This window comes from Suricata suricatta, chromosome 7, assembly GCF_006229205.1.
Source record: "Suricata suricatta isolate VVHF042 chromosome 7, meerkat_22Aug2017_6uvM2_HiC, whole genome shotgun sequence".
NCBI lineage: Eukaryota > Metazoa > Chordata > Mammalia > Carnivora > Herpestidae > Suricata > Suricata suricatta.
This window is the reverse complement of record NC_043706.1, coordinates 76,908,427-76,925,779: the sequence shown is the minus strand read 5'-3', so window position 1 is coordinate 76,925,779 and position 17,353 is coordinate 76,908,427. Positions and strand designations below refer to the sequence as shown.

The window sequence follows — 17,353 nt, the reverse complement described above, 5'->3', positions numbered from 1 at the left end:
CAGAATAGGGCTTCTACTCACATCATCCTGGACATCAAGGTCACAGCCAGCCTTCAGCAAGATCTGGACTACAGAAAGATGGCCCTTATTGGCAGCAAGATGAAGGGGGGTCCGGCCATGCTGTTAATGCAAAGGAAACACTGATTTCAGAAGGGGACATCAAAACCACTTCCTTGGAGGCAGGGGCTTAGATGTGAGGGGCCTAGAACACGCTTTACACAATCGGAGCCCCTTCCCCCTTCAGTTGGGCAGGAGATCCTTAATATATTTGCCCAGAATCCAAGTTTGTCTCTGTTAACCTTTGTTATTGGCATTGTAGTAAATGAATAAAAATACTAAAAATGCAAAGATTTCCTTTGGTGTATAATTTCTACTCCCCACTCATCAAACAAGTAGGAAAATTTAGAGTTTCATGTTTTCTCTTATTTTCCCCCTGGTGCTAACACTCAGGGATGATGAAGTGGTCACAATGGGGAAAAAATGGGAGAACAGCAAAAGGTCAAGCTAATCAGCCCCAGAAAAATCTGGTAGGTAATTATTAAAAATTGAAACAACTGGCTAAACTGTTCTGAATAGGTTCTCCCTTTTTTGAAACAAAATTTAAGATTATTAAATAGGGGCAGCTGGGTGGCTGGCTCAGTCCCTTAAGTCTCCAACTTTGGCTCAGGTCATGATCTCACATTTCATGAGCTTGAGCCCCACACTGGGCTCTGTGCTGACAGCTCAGAGCCTGGAGCCTGCTTCAGATTCTGTGTCTCCCAACCTCTTTGCCTCTCCCTCGCTTTCTCTCTCTCTCTCTCAAAAATAAACATTAAAAAAAATTTTTAATAAAGTTACAAAACATTTCAGTCATCAAAAAAAATGAATATTTTTGGGGCGCCTGGGTGGCTCAGTCGGTTAAGCAGCCAACGTCAGCTCAGGTCATGATCTCACAGTTTGTGAGTTTGAGCCCCGCATCAGGCTCTGTGCTGACAGCTCAGAGCCTGGAGCCTGCTTCCGATTCTGTGTCTCCTTCTCTCTGCCCTTCTGCTCATGCTCTGTCTCTCAAAAATAAATAAACATTAAAAAATTTTAATATGAATATTTTAAAATGCACATATCTACCAATCACTTTAAGAAAACATTAGAGAAACTATAGAGGTTGCTTGTGAACCCCTCCCAAATTTCATTTCCCTCCAGCTCCAGAGGTAACCACTCCTTTTTTTTTAAGATTTTATTTTTAAGTAATTTTTATACCCAAGATGGGTCTCAAACTCAAAATCCCAAGATCAAGAGTTGTATGCTCTACCAACTGAGCCAGCCAGGCACCATGAAGTAACCACTCTTAAATTTGGTATTTTTCATTCCTATGCCTTTTATTATATATTTTGCTATGTGTGTAGAGCCATAAAATAAATATTGTTTTGCTTATTTTAGAACCTTACATAAATAGTATTAAACTGTTAAAATATCATTTGGCAATTTTTGCTCAATGTTATGTTTCTGAGATTTCTTTTCACATAGTCACATGTAGGTCCCAATCATTTACTCATTATTCACCCATTCCCTACTAACGGACATTCAAGTTCTTTTCAGGGGTTTACAGAACACACCGGTGTGCACATCTCCCTGTGCACCTGAGTAGGCTTCTTAGCTTTGTGGTTGGACCACAGACAAGACTTTTCCTCCAACAGTCCTCAGCCAGCTCCTGCAGTATAACATGGAGGGCAACACCCCGAATGACTCTCTTCAGTGTAAGTCAACTTCTATCCCAGAACTGACCTTGCCAAACTCCAAATTCTTCAAATTCTGAAGGAGACATTATATTCCCTTTGCTTTCCCCTTCAAGTTTACTGTGAAATGTTCTACCTCCTGCTTCAAAAATCATTTAGCCACTGGCTCCCATCCATACTGAAACATACCCTGAGGGGCTCATATAGGTCTCTTACTAAGGAAGAAATAGTCTCTTACATCCTTCTACACCTCAATAAGACTTTCCAAAGACCTTTATTGATATTCTAGCAGGAGCAACTCATTTATGATCTCTATAAAGTGTCAGTTTGCCATGGGTAACTAGCCGTGGAGGAAAATACAGACAGCAGACAATAACCCATGAAATGCAATCAAAGCACTAGAATGATTCTGTAAAGAAAGAGGTCAGAGCTCACTTTAAAATTAGAATTCTTAATTAAGAAAAAAGTTACTCCCAACAAAGTGGGCTATAAAAAGCCTTCATAAAAGGGCAATGTCTGAGAGGAGATGGAGTGACCTTCCTTGGCTACCAACTGTCTCAGTGCACACGGCTTAACCTTGATTCTTTCCATGAAAGGTCCACAGCTGATTACATGGAGTAAAGTAAGCAGGTTCCAATCACTGGGCCAGGTCCCAGACTCCATCTGTCATCACGTGTCCTTGTTAAGGACATCAGATAATGACCTTCACCAAGTTTCTAGGCATTATGAAACACAGGAAGTTTGTTCCTTCCCTGAGGAGACAGATGCATGTGCTGTGAGGAAGGCTGACAGGATGGTAGGACACAAGTGCTTCTGAGCACCTGAAGAACATAAACCATGATGGGGAGAGTGTGCTGGAGAGAGCCTGGGAAAGAGGACAAAGGACACGGAAGCTCAGGGTGTCAGGTCAGGAGAGCCTGAGGAGCATCCTCGTCAGGAACTAGATATGACTGGGGCACCTGGGTGGCTAAGTCGGTTAAGTGTCCGGCTCCGCGCTGACAGCTTGGAGCCTGGAGCCTGCTTCAGATTCTGTATCTCTCTCTCTCTCTCTCTCTCTCTCTCTGACCCTCCCCTGCTCGCACTGTCTTTCTCTGTCTCTCAAAATTAAATAAAAAGCATTTAAAATTTTTTTTAAAAAAGGAACCAGATATGACTGGTTGGAAGCTGAGGCACAAGGACGCAAAAGGGTTTCCCCAAGTGATCACAAATACTCAGAAGACAAAAGGGAATGGTGCTGTGGTTCACACCAGGTCACACCTGGGAGGGTGCATTAGAAACTATAAATTACTAACAAGATGGCCTTGGACTAGACACACCTTCTGAATCCAAAGTCAACAGAGAATCCTCTCTGTGGAGAAAGGACGGGTTGGAGGCAATGGAGTCTGACATGCCCAGTTCAAGTCCCAGCTCTGACTAATAACTCCTATGGGACTTTGTGCACAACACTCTCCTAAGCCCATTTTTCTCACCTATGATACAGAAATAGGCTGGAACACCTTGGTGGCTCAGTTGGTTAAGCGTCTGACTCTTGATTTCAGCTTAGGTCATGATCTCACAGTTTGTGGGATCAGGTCCCCATGTGGGGGTCACAGAGCCTGCTTGGGATTCTCTCTGCCCCTCCCCTGCTTGTTCTCTCTCTCTCTCAAAATAAATAAATACACATTAAAAAATTATAAAACAGGAATAACTTGCCCTGTGCTTGAAATAAGAGTAATATGCACGAAGATGGGTTTTTCCCCTCCAGCTGTCCTCAGCCTTCACCCCCAAAGACCCCCCAATTGTTCCCTCTCCTCCTTGACATGCTTGCACCTTTGCCTTAACAAAGACCAGCGAGATATTTTCAATAGCAAACAGACCTGGGTGAAGGGTTGGAACTAGATCACTTGGATGGACAAATGGGCCCCAGCCAAAGGGTTACGTAAGGTTCCTCCTGGCTAGTCCTGATCCACTTGTCCGCTTCCATCTTTGAAATATAGCCCATAGTTTCCAGACTCTATGTCTCTGCTGGATGGACCTTCTTTCCTGGGAATGCCCCTCTCCAAACATTGCCTTCTCTGACTCCCCCAAGGAACATGTCTGGCCTTGGCATCTCTGGTCCCATAGTGCCTTAGCTTCCTCTTAGGAAACCAGCACATTCTGTGTTGAGTGTCACCCTGGGCACTGGCTTTTTCTTCCAACCAGGTTATAATTTCCCTGAGGTCAGGACTGTGCCTTCCATGAATGAGGAAGCAAATTGACTCTGGTGTGTACAGGCCATGTCAAAGAGAAGCCAGTGTTCCTCAACCACAGGCAGACTGAGGCTACTAGGGACATGGGAGCAAATTCCCATTCCAAGCTTGACCTCAGAGAACTGGAGAGGGTGGCTTCAGGTTCTGGGATGTCTCAGTCCCTGAAAGGAAGTGTAAACATCTGGAGGCTTCATAAGTAGTTAAGCAGGTGCAATAGGGACCTGGGGACTTCTCTGAGAAGGGGGAGTGTCCCCCTCACATGTCTGGCTCCTTTTCTAGCATCAGGTGAAAGTACAGCAGCAGCAAAGGCAACAGTAATTGGTTTCCCATTGAACCCGAAGCTGTCCACTCCTGTTGCCTGTGTTTTCTAACACAGGACCAACTCCCTTACACACACACACACCACCATCACCACCACCACCACCACCACCAACAACAACAAAAACAAGAACCAAAGGCGGAGAGCAAGAAAGAAGCAGATACGTAATTGTTTTCCAAAACATTCTATTGTGAAAAGCAACAAAAGTAGAGCCAATCAGGGAAGTGACTGCTCCTACCCAGCACACAGGGATACCCCAAGGTCATGCCTCACAAATGGGGAAGGCTGCAATCTCCCTAAGTGTGAGGGGGCAAATAATAACTGACCCTTTGAGGGATTTCTGAATGACTTAGACTCAAGGATGCATCTGCCATCATCTTCATGTCCCTAGGACTGGCCAATGAAAGAAATGGGAAAAGGAGAAAAGATTGTGAACCATGAATGATAAGACAAAGACATTTTTGAACCATCGTTTTGTCCTGCGACCTACCCCAGTTCAATGACCTGTTCAACTCAACTCAACCCAGGCCCTAGAGAGATAGGAAAACCACTAATAATAAGAATAAGAGTGAGAGAGAGCAGCAGCTCACATATATGAGATACTTATATGATACGCACTGTCTTAAGAATCTTAGATGTATTAGCTCATTCAATCCTCCCCATGACCCCATGAGGTAAGCATTGTTATTAAGATGAGGAATTTCCATTTAATACATGATGAAACTGAAGCATGGAGGGACCCAGTCACTTTTTCTGTGTCACACAGAAAGTAATCAGAGTCTGGATTCACCCCTAAGCCGTCTGACTCTGGCCCCCAAGCTCTGACTCACCATTCTACCTGCCGCCCACTTGCTGGGGTGAGGGGGTCAAGCTCTCTTCTAGCAGAAGGATCCCATGGCTCACTGTTAGGAAGCTCCCAAGACGTCCAGATGATGACCTCTGGAAATAACCTGGCTTCCTTAAAAACTCAAGGATAAGGAGAGAGGTTTTCTATTCTCACTGTACATCCAAATCACTTGGGCAGGTTGGTCTGTCTGTCTGTCCATCTATATTGATGCCTGAGCCCCTTCTCCAGAGTTTCTGGCTCAACTTGTAGTGGAGCCCAGGCATCTGTTGCTATACACTCTCCCCAGGTAAATTTTTTTAATATTTATTCACTTTTGAGGGACAGAGTGCAAGCAGGGGAGGGGTACAGCAGGCTCCAGGCTCTGAACTGTCAGCACAGAGCTTGACATGGAGCTTGAACCCATAAACTTTGAGATCATGATGTGAGCTGAAGTCAGATTCTCAACCGACTGAGCCACCCAAGTGCCTCTCCCCAGGTGATTCTAATGAGTGACCCAGGCTGAGAACCATAGAATGAGATGAAGAGGAGCCAAGATAATCCTCTCCAGGAAGCTAGAGGCCCTCAGGTGAAATCTGCCATGTCAGGCCTGTCCAAGCAGGTGTCATTCCTCTGGCCACATTCTTCGTGATGCTCTTAGCCCCATCCGTCAGTACGAAACACTAAATACTGCAGTCCCAAAACCCAGTTCCTGTTTCTTAAAAGAGTATGTAAGCAATATAATGATATTACTAAAAACCTTGAAAATAAAAGCAAATAATCTGTAATTCTACCACCCAATACAACTATTATCATTTTTTACACTATTATTGTCATTTTCATCCAATCTTTTTCAGTGCATCTTTTCTACTGATGCTTTTGCATGGTTTTATATCCATAGGTCACATAGAACTATCCTGTTTTCTATATTAATATTATACCTTAAACCAGCAGTTCTCAAACTTTACTGGGCAGCAGAATCTCCTGGAAGGCTTGTTTAAAGACAGATATCCAGATTTTCTGATTCAGTAGGTCTGGGGTGGAGAATATGCATTAGAAGTACGCATTTTTAACAAGTTCCCGGGAGAGGTAGATATGCTAGTTGGGGATGACATTCCGAGAGCCACTGATGTAAACCACTGGTTTTCAAGCTCGCTGTACATTAGGATCACTTGAAATCTTAAAATGGGGCTTCAGTCTGGAGTCCTGCTTTGTTCTGGCAGGTCGGCCCAGTGGGTCCCAACTTGCAGCAGAACTGCTGCTTGGAAACGGGAGAGAGAGTCCTGTTCTGGCGGGCGACCCATAAATTACACTCCCAGGTGATCATAAAGGGCGCGAAGGATGAAGCCGTCCCTGCCCCCTTCCGAAGAGGCCAACTCCCAGCTGGAGAGGCAGGGCTCCATCAGGGAGCATTCCAGGAGGAAGATTCCTGTTCAGATAAAGATCTCCCACCAGTGGGGATGACAAGGGAGCCCAGCCAAAGGCAAACAGCTTAAAATACACCTTGAAAGGATATGGAGGTATTTTGTTCTCAGCAGGTGTTCAGATATGGCGCTTAACCCTTCTCTCCCAGCAACCCCAGGCAGAGGGGAAGCATTTATGGGAGAGACCTCCTAAGGGAGGGCGATCAGGGACCATTTGAGAACCACAACTGACAGAAGCCTGGAAAGACTCCGTTTCTGCAGACTCCATGAGGCCACGACCCTGGTCACTCATTACTCCAGCCAGGATCCAGACACTGGGTCCCAGCTCTTCTCTCCTGCTTTAGGTATCTCAGATCCTCCTTAGTAAAGAGCAGGCCTTTCAGACTGACAATACCTGCCCCAAGAATGACAAACCCTGACCCTCCTCAGGGCAGCTGCCTGGTCTAAAAGAGCAGGCCTGGGAAGTGAAAGGCAATACATAACAAATATCGAATCATCATGTTGTATACCTGTAAGTAATATCATGTTACATTTCAATTCTATCTCAGTAAAAAAATGAGAAGGAAATGTGCTGTGCTTACCCATTTGTTCAATGATATGCTTATAACCAGAGTCACACAGACACGTGGGGCAGAACTCAAAGGAATAAGCAAGCTAGAAATACTGAAGAAGTGGCGGGGGGAGGGAGGAGGCAAGGATGCAGGAACCAGGAATCAGTAGCTCAAAGGAATAAAACAAAACATCTTAATTGAATATTGTTACAAGACGGGCAGTTGCACAGATGTTAGCCACACAAAGGGAAACCGTTTGGGGGGAAGAATTTAGGTTAGATCAATGTAATAACTTCAAAATAACAACATTTCCTTTCTTCAGGAGATCACCAAATCGATCAGGGTCATGCAATCTTTACTGAAACAAATAATGTCTGTCTCTATTATCTGTAGCATTAAGGAAAGAAGCAAGGAAAGAGGTAGGATGTTAAGAGAGATGCAATGCTGGTAAAATAAGAGTAACGTATTTTACCTTTTTTTTTTTAATGCTTATTTATTTTTGAGACAGAGGAGACAGAGCTTGAGGCAAGAAGGGCCAAACAAAGAGGGAGACACAGAATCTGAAGCAGGCTCCAGGCTCCAAGCTGTCAGCACAGAGCCGGACATGGGGCTCAAACCCATGAACCGTGAGATGATGACCTGAGCCGAAGTCAGACACTTAACCGACTGAGCCACCTGGGCACCCCAAGAGTAACATATTTTAAAAACAATATAATATTCGGGTCTTTGAGAGTTTTGTTTGGTTGAGGATAGTAAGGCTAACAGTTTCTTTGATTTTGCAAGATCACAAATCTCATTTCTGGCAGAACTCTATGTAGGTAGAGTCCTGGCCATTTGGTCCCTCATTTAGATTTAAATTGTAGAAAATTCCCACCAACTTTCTCCAGTGCACCCAGGGTCTTCATGTTATAGACAGTATTTCCCAAATCTCAACTGCCTGGAGTGGTGTAGATTTGGGTCAAAAAATAAAATGCTTCTCAGGCTTATGGTTTAATGCAAACAAAGTTATGAAGACATTCAGAAGAAAATGGGCGAAGAAAAAGGGCTACAGATCAAAGGAGACTGAGACAATAAAACTTTTTTTTGTTTAAAAAAAGTCGACAGTTTAAAAAGTCTTCAGAACTTTCTTTCCTTTCCTGTCTACCTGGATGAGTGACTTACCACATCTTAATGAGACTACAGGTGACAAAAAGCAGTGAGAGTCTAAGTTCCTTGGATGACAAAAATCAGGATCCAAGACAATCTCAGATTGGAAGGACAGGCTAATTTTAACAAGACAAAATGTAATGGAAGCAGAAATAAAATTCCTGTGCTGAGGATCAACAGTCCAATCACACAAGGGCGACGGCACAGGAATTATCCCATTAAAGAATCCTCCCTTTCCAAATAATCAATCTCCTATGCCAATGAACTGCTAATGCTTCTCTAAGACTTCCTTTGGGGATGGCCTGGTAATTATCAATCATTCGGTGAGATGATCTGAAATGTGTACTGTTAGGAATCACTTATTCAAATATAATGGCTTACTTAACAAAATAGTTCTTTTTAAGGAGATCCAGTAACTGCCAGGGTTGGGCTTGCTTCTAGAAAAGTTCACCAGTGGGCACCTGGGTGGCTCAGTTAGCTAAGCATCCAACTGCGGCTCAAGTCATGATCTCGTGGTTTGTGAGTGTGAGCCCTACATTGGGCTCTCTGCTATCAGCAGAGAGCCCACTTCGTATCCTGTTCCCCCCTATAGGGTGCCTTCCCTACTTGCACTCTCTCTCTCTCAAAAATAAATAGATATTTAATAAAAAATCCAGTAGCGAGGCATCTGAGTGGTTCAGTTAGTTAAGCATCTGACTTTGGCTCAGGTCATGATCTCATGGTTTATGGGTTTGAGCCCCATGTCGGGCTCTGTGCTGACAGCTCACAGCCTGGAGACTGCTTTGGATTCTGCGTCTCCCTCTCTCTCTGCCCCTTTTCTGCTAGAACCTTGTCTCCTTTGCTCTCTCTCTCTCCCTTCCTCTCTCTCTCTCCCTCAAAAATAAATAATAAATGCATTTAAAAATAAATAAAAATTAAAAATTAAAAAATCAAGAACAAAAATACTTCAAGCAACTTATCTGGCTGTTAATCCATCGATTCCTGTAGTATATCTGTCCCTAAGTGATAAAGCATCACTTAATGGCCCCCCAGACTCCTCAAAGGTAGTTGTTTTGACAACATTTTCAGTGGGTTGATGCACTGACACAGCAATGCATGATGAACTATCATCAGAAGATAAGAACTGCCCTTTCATATTTTCTGGGTTTTTTTAAATTAAAAATCACTGCCTTTTCAGCAACTGTTAATCATGTGTTTTTCTTATTTACCTACTTACTTGTTTGTTTGTTTGTTTGTTTATGAGAAAGTACAAGCAGGGGAGAGGGGCAGAGGGAAAGAGAGAGAATTTTAAGCAAGTTCCATGCTCAGCATGGAGCCAGACACAGGGCTCGATCCTACGACCCTGGGATCATGACCTAAGTCAAAATCAAGAGTCAGACACTCAGCTGGCAACCCATTTCCTCCTTTAATGCATTGGTATATCAAATTATGGAACCATCATGCATTCCTGGATCAAACTCCACATAATCACACGTATTCTTCTCTTGGTAAGTGCTGTCTCTTTCTAAGTAATGTTATTAAGAATTTTTGTTTCTATAAGTGAGATTGACGTATGTTCTACATCTTGTACTATATCTTTCTCTCCCTCTCTCATTTATATTTACCTGGCTTTGGTATTCAGGTTGTGCTGGTTTCATAAAACACATCTAGCTTTCCATTTTGTTCTATGCTTTACAGTAATTTAAATAACAATGGAACTACAGGTTTTTTGGGGGTTAAATATGGGACAGAGTTCTCAATTTGGCCTAGTACTTTTTTAAAGCTGGATTTTTAATCATGTTTCTAATCTTTTCTATGGTAATTGGACTAAGTTTTCTGCTGCTTCTTGGGTCAATTTTTTCTGACTTTTTTTTTATTGTGGTAAAGTATACATAATATAAAATTTACCATTTTAACCATTTTTAAGTGTACAATTCAGTGGCATTGCATATATTCACAAGGTTGTACAGTCATCACCACTATCAAATTCCAAATTTTTCATTATCCCAACAAACTCCGTATCCATTAAACAATAACTGTCCATCCCCTCACCTCCTCCCAGCCCCTGCTAACCTGTATTTTATTTCCTGTCTCTATGAATTTGTCTCTTCTAGGTACTTCATATAGGTTGAATCATACAAAATTTGTCCTTCTGTATCTGGCTCATTTCACACAGATCAACATCTTCAAAGTTCACCCTTGTTGTAGCATATATCAGAATTTCATTCCTTTGTAAGGTTGAATAATATTCCATTTCATGAATACACTGAGATGCTGGGTTTCTGCAACATTATGTAGCCTATCCTGGCAAATAATAAGGTAGCTATTATTATTGCTCCATTCTACAGATGTGGAAACCAAGGCAGGGAGATCAGTAACTTGTCAAGAACACAACTGCTAAGTAGTACAATGATATTTGAACCCAGACTCTCTCAATTCAAAGCCCTTGCTCTCAATCACCAGTTTTCATGTGATGGATCATCACAAGACCCCTCTGTGTGGAATTAGTCCTGATGCTGGGAAGTGAGGAGCCCCGCTGTCTCCCAGAGCTTGTGAGTGCTGAGAATAAGCTAGCTACTAGAGAAGAAGAAACTTGTATCAAATAGCTTTGAGTTTTTAATGCTTACCATTGTCTTTGTCTTCTTTCCTGTTTGTTCTCCCTTAGTACTGGGGAGAGGTTCAGCCCATCTGAGTTCTGCTAAGAGAACCAAAAGCTGGCACTCTTTTTATGAAGGACCCTGAACCTGGGGTGAATGCAAATTTCATGAGGCCCGAAACATACAATGTTAGAGCTTTTCCTTAAGAAAAAGATTACTAAGTTACAAATACAAAATTAGGTAGAGGGCATTGAAAAGGGTCAGTGCAAGGAAGGGGTCGAAAGCCTAAACTCTATCAACTTTCAGCCACTTCTGTATTAAAAGTGAAGCTATTGACCCTGGGATCAGGCTGGGATCAGGCCAGCAGACCGAGAGAACTGCACAGCGAAAACCCAGTGCCCAGGGACCGATGGAGGCTAGTCTTACCTCCCCTTCACTCAGTCCTCTTCCAGGTCTACAGCTCCGAACATTCAGGGACTTTCTTTAACTGAAGCAGCTCCCTTTTTTCTCTGGCTGAGGTCTGAATTTTGAAGGTACTACTTACTGCATGGATATCTAAGAATGGTCTTCTATAGTCAAGTAGGTATAATTTACTTGGTGAACATTTTACTGAGTGCCAGGCCTAGTACTGAGAATTCAACGATGATAGAAACAAAGTCATTGCCCCTGCCAGTTGAGTGCTCACCCACAATTCCTGTCAGCTTTTCCCATGACCAATCACAGCTCCTTCTCAACAAGCAGAACAGCCCAGGCAAGGTGCCTAAAAGCACTGCTCCAATGCATGAAGGTGTTAGGGTTGGGGTACAATGTACACACAGGACATAAAATGACGGCGATACACCACCAGAACTCAGAACCAAGCAATGCAAAGACCGGATGGATGCAGGCCTAGCTCACCGGGCAGGGAGAGGCAAAGATGTTCCAGAACTGCAGAGACCCAACTCTAAGATCCTGAGACTTCAGGTCAGCCTTAGGCTTAGGTTGTAAACTGTGGCCCTTAGGACAAACATAGCTTTAATTGTAGCCTTTTTTTGTTCTCTGCCCCCTTTTCCTTCGTAATTTTTAAAAATGAAAGCTTTTATTTTGAGATGAGTATGGATTCCCTTGCAGTGTTAAGAAATAAAAGAGGGTTCCCATGTGCCCTCCAAGTGTAACAGCTACACAAATACTGTGCAATATCCCAATCAGAATATACACGGACATTGATACAGTCAAGAAAACACAACTCTGCCACCAAGAGCCCCTTCTGTTATGCCTTTACAAGCACACCCACTTCTCTCCCTTCCTCTGCCCCCCAACCCCCAACTCTTGTGACACCATTCATCTGTTTTCAATCTCTTTCCCTTTTTCAATGTCATGTAAATTGGAATAGTAGATGTGTAGACCTGTATATATTGGTAGTTTGTTCTTTTTTATTACTGTCATATTCTATGATATGAATATATCATAATTTTTAAATTTTTCAATGTTTATTTTTGAGAGAGAGAGAAAGACAAGAGTAAAAGCAGGAGAGGGGCAGAGGGGGAGACACAGAATCCGAAGCAGGCTCCAGGCTCTGAGCTGTGAGGACAAAGCCCGATGTGGGGCTTGAACTCAAGAACTGCAAGATCATGACCCGAGCTGAAGTCAGAGCCCTAACCAACGGAACCACCCAGGTGCCCTGAATATACCTTAATATTTATTATTTTATTTATTTAATTAATCTTATTTTATATACCACTCACCCATTGCAGGACATCTGGACTGTTTCCAGTTTGGGGCTATCATGAATAAGGGTGCTACAAACATCTGTGTAAACATAAGCCTCATTTCTCTTGGATAAATGCCCAAGAGTGCAACTGCTGGGTTATATAGTAGCTGCATATTTAGTTTTGTTTTTTTTTAAGTTTATTTATTTTGATAGAGACACACAGACAGAGTGAGAGAGAGAGCACGTGCACAAGAGTGTTCGTGCGTGAGCAAGGGAGGGGCATAGAGAGAATCCCAAGCAGGCTCTATACTGTTAGTGTGGTCAACATGGGGCTTGAACCCACGAACTGTGAGATCATGACCTGAGCCAAAATCAACAGTCAGACACTTAACTGACTGAGCCACCCAGGTGCCCCAGTAGTTGCATATTTAGTTTTATAAGACAGGACCAGGGGCACCTGGGTGGCTCAGTTGGTTAAGCATCTGACTTCAGCTCAGGTCATCTCACGGTTCATGAATTCGAGCCCCGCATCAGCTCTGTGCGGACAGCTCAGAACCTGGAGCCTGCTTTAAGATTCTGTGTCTCTTTCTCTGACCCTCCCCAACTCAAACTCTGTGTCTCTCTCACAAATAAACATTAAAAAGGATTTTAAAAAGAAAAGAAATGGTCAAACTCTTTTCTAGAGTGGCTGTATCATTTTACGTTTTCACCAGCAATGTATGAGAGATCCAGTGTCTCCACAACCTCATCAGCATTTTGTGTTTCACTATTTTTTATTTTAGCCTTTCCGATAAATGAAGTGATATGTCACTGTGGTTTTAGTTTGCATTCGTTCTACTTGCTAATATTTAACATCTTTTCATGTCCTTATTTCCCAGCAGTTGTTCTCTTCAGTGAAATGTGTCTTCATGTCTTTTGCCCATATTCCGAAGGGAGTGTTTATTATTTTACTGTTGAATTGTAATAGTTTTTTTATATATTCTAGATACGAGTCCTTTGTCAAATACATGATTTGCAAATATTTTCTCCCAGACTGTTGGTTGCCTTTTCATCTTCTTAACAGAGTTGCCCACAGACCAAAAGCTTTAAATTTTAGTGAGATACACTATCGTTTTCTTTTCATGTATCATGTTTTAGGTGTGAAGTCTAAGAACTCTTTGCCCAGCCCTAGATCCTGAAGATTTTCTGATTTTTTTTGTAAAAGTTGTATAATTTTATATTTAAGGTCATGACCCATTTGGAGTTAATTTCTGTATACAGTATTAGGTTAATTAAAAAAAATTCTTTTTGTTTTTTATTTATTTTTGAGAGACAGAGAGAGACAGCACGAGCAGTGGAGGGTCAGAGAAAGAGGGAGATACAGAATTGGAAGCAGGCTCCAGGCTCTGAACTAGCTGTCAGCACAGAGCTTGATGCAGAGCTTGAACCCACGAACCACGAGATCATGACCTGAGCCAAAGCCAGACGCTCAACTGACTGAGCCACCCAGGCACCCCAGGTTCATTTTTTAAAACTATGGGAATCCAATTGTTCCAACATCATTTGTGGAGAGTTCCTGTACTGAAGCACTTTTGCACCTTTGTGAAAAATCAGTTGAACATATTTGTGTGGGTCTATTTCTAGGTTCTCAATTGTGTTCTGTTGATCTCTGTGTCCCTCCTTCCACCAATACCATACTTTTCTAATTACTGTAGCTACATCGTGGGCCTTAATATCAAGTAATTACTTTTGATTTACTCATCTTTAGCTATTCTGGGTCTGTGCCTCTCCACATACACTTAAAAATTTTAATGTTTTTATTTTTGAGAGAGACAGAGACAGAGACAGAGTGCAAATGGGGGGTGGGCAGAGGGAGAGACAGAGACATAGAATGTGAAGCAGGCTCCAGGCTCTGAACTGTCAGCACAGAGTCCGATGTGGGGCTTGAACTCCCAAGCTGTGAGATCATCACCCGAGCTTAAGTTGCACGCTTAGCTGATTGAGCCACCCAGGGGCCCCTCTCCACATACATTTTAGAATATGTCTGTCTGTGCAAAAAATTTTGCTAGGATTTTGAAACTACTTTCAATATATGGATCAATTTGGAGAGAACTGCTATCTTCGCTACATTAAGTCTTCTGTGAATGGGATATGCATCTCTATTTTAGGCCTCCTTAAATTTCTTTCTTTAGGATTTTATAGCTTTTCAGATCCTATACATGTTTTATTAAATATAGCTTATGTATTTAATTCCCTTTAAAGTGACTATAAAGGGTATTGTGTATTTAATTTCCATTTCGACATGTTTGTCTTTAGTATATAGCAATGCAATTGATTTTTGTATGTTGATCTTCTATTCTGCAAGTTTGCTGAACTCTCTACTAGTTTTAGGAGTATTTTATAGATTCCTTAGTATTTTCTTTTTTTTGAGAGAGAGAAAGCTCTTGTGAGTGGGGGAGAGGGGCAAGGGGAGAGGAAGAGGGAAAGGAGAGGAGAGAGAGAAAGGGGGAGGGAGGGAGGGAGGGAGGGAGAGAGAGAGAGAGAGAGAGAGAGAGAGAGAATCTCAAGTAGTCTCCATGTTCAATGCAGAGCCTGACTCAAGGGTCCCAGGACTCTGGGATCATGAACTGAGCTGAAATCGAGTCGGATGCTCAACTAACTGAGTCCTCCAGGCGCCCCTTCTTAGTATTTTCTATGTAGACAATATTGTCATCTTCCAAAAAGGACAGTATTATTTCTTCTTTTCCAATGTGCATGCTTTTTTTGTTCCTGCATTGTTACAGTGGCTAGAATTTATATACTATATTGATTGAGTGGCATCCTTGCCTTGCTCCTTATCTTAGAGGGGTTCAGTCTTTCATTGTTAAGTATGAGGTCAGCTGTAGGTTTTATGTAGGTGATCTGAATCATGCTGAGAAAGTTCTCCTCAGTGCCTATTTTACTGAGTGTTCTGTTTGTTTTGTTTTGATCATGTATGGGTGTTGGATTTTGTCAAATGCCTTTGCTGCACCTGTTGATATGATTATATAACTTTTCCTGTTTAGCTTATTGTTATGCACTAAATGTTTGTTATCCCCCCAAATTTATATGTTGAAGTTCTCACTCCCAATGTGACAGTATTTGGAGAAAGGGCCTCTGGGCAGTAAACAGGATGAGATGAGATGGTGAGTATGGGGACCCCATGATAGACGTTTTCTTTATAAGAAGAGGGAGACCAGAGTGCTCTTTCTCTCTCTGTGTCATGTGGGAACTTGGCTAGAAGGTGACCGTCTGTAAGCAAGGAAGAGGAATTCTGACCAGGAACTGAATCTGCCGGCACCTTGATCTCAGACTTGCCAGGTTCGAGAATTGTGAGAAATAAGTGTCTGCGGTTCAGCCACCCAGTCTGTGGTATTACATACTAGCAGCCCGAGCGGCCTGAGATGGGGGGGGGGGGGTTACATCAATTGTTGTTGAGCCAGCTCTGCACACTTGGAATAAATTTCATCAGCTCATGGCATATAATTTTTTATACATTGGAGATTCGGTGAAACATGGGCTAAAAGGAGGGCAGGCATAGCGGCCACCCACTCACCCATCTACCCTAGATCCTTGCTTCACAACAGTCTAAGCGTACAACGGTTCTCACTGAAAACTCGCTGGGAGGATGGATAAGAAAACAGTCCCGTTCTGAACAGGTTTCTAGACTAATTTATTTTCTGAAACCCAAGTCACTATAGCTTAAGAGAACAAAGAAAACGAATAGGAGGGACGCTTGGAGCTCACCAATAGACCACTGGCATCTGGGTTGTTTCTAAAACTCCTTCCCTCTGCAGCCTCTGTGACATTCCTCAATGCGGATTAGATGATGACACCTCGAAAGCCTTGCAGCAGGCCGATAACTGGCCTGGAAACTACTAATCTTCCAATGCACTGTGTTCAGAAAAGATACAGACATTTAGGGAGCATTTTAAAATACTGACACCCAGTTATGCTAGGATATTTAAAATGTCTCCTCCAATGGGGATGAAGCTGAGTGTTATATGGAAACCAACTTGGTAATAAACTATAAAAAAAATAATAAAATAAAATGTCTCCTCTAGTGTATCTAGTAACTATTAACTATATGACTTCAGGGTTTGTTTGTTTTCTTTTTTTAAACTTAGGGGGAAGGGGTTATGGCACATTAATCTGGGTTATAAAACACTCAGCTCTTAGAGGCCTCGATTTTAAGTGCAGACTAATGAGGCAAAAGTGCAAACCACACGGGCAGACCACAAGCATGACGAAGGGCAGATGACATGCTGCCTGAACTCCCAGGGGCCACTGGGGCGAAGCACTGGCCCAGCCCTGCCTCCACCCCCACTGAATACCACTGTCAACAGGCGTGAGGAAGACGAAGAGGCCCTGCAGGGCAAGGGGCCCCTCTAGAGACATCCCTGGAGGCAGTGGGGAGGGGTGGGGGTGGCAGCTAAGAGACTCAAGGCCAGCTCCAGTGCTCCTTTTTGCCAATGGCAGCCTCAACAGTCCCTCCTCTGATGCAGAGTCAGGCTTGAGTGTCCACCCAGAAAGTTCTAAGACTTGCTTTCCTCAGTTGCAGGCTGTCTCTCTGCAGGCTCCTGCAGGGACTCTTGCCAGACCTGCTACACCAGTCATTACGCTGAGGGCCACTTTTCCTTCCTCCAAGAGCATCTCCTGAGGGTATCTCCCTTTCATTTCTAGAAATACGAGTCAGTGTGCTGCTGCCTAATCCACCCCCTCATTATAAGTCAACACTTACTGAGACTTCTCTAGAATTGACCCAATAAGTTTCCATGCACTCTCATAGGCAAGCCACACAATTCACAGCATCCATTTACCTATCCACGTCCAAGACATTTATTTCCTGCTAGTGAATGTGTTTCTAGTTTGAATTATGGCATTCCA

The 17,353-nt window shown here is 42.9% G+C and overlaps 1 protein-coding gene across 6 annotated transcripts in view; it reads right to left on the bottom strand.

The window, feature by feature from the left end:
• The window catches only part of ANKRD6 (ankyrin repeat domain 6), a 191,013-nt gene that overhangs the window by 36,005 nt on the left and 137,655 nt on the right, over nt 1-17,353 (bottom strand). For all 6 annotated transcript variants that reach the window (XM_029944838.1, XM_029944841.1, XM_029944843.1 and 3 more), the window contains exon 3: nt 22-120. In XM_029944838.1, the coding sequence (XP_029800698.1) occupies nt 22-120 (99 nt within the window). The remainder of the gene's footprint in view (nt 1-21; nt 121-17,353) is intronic.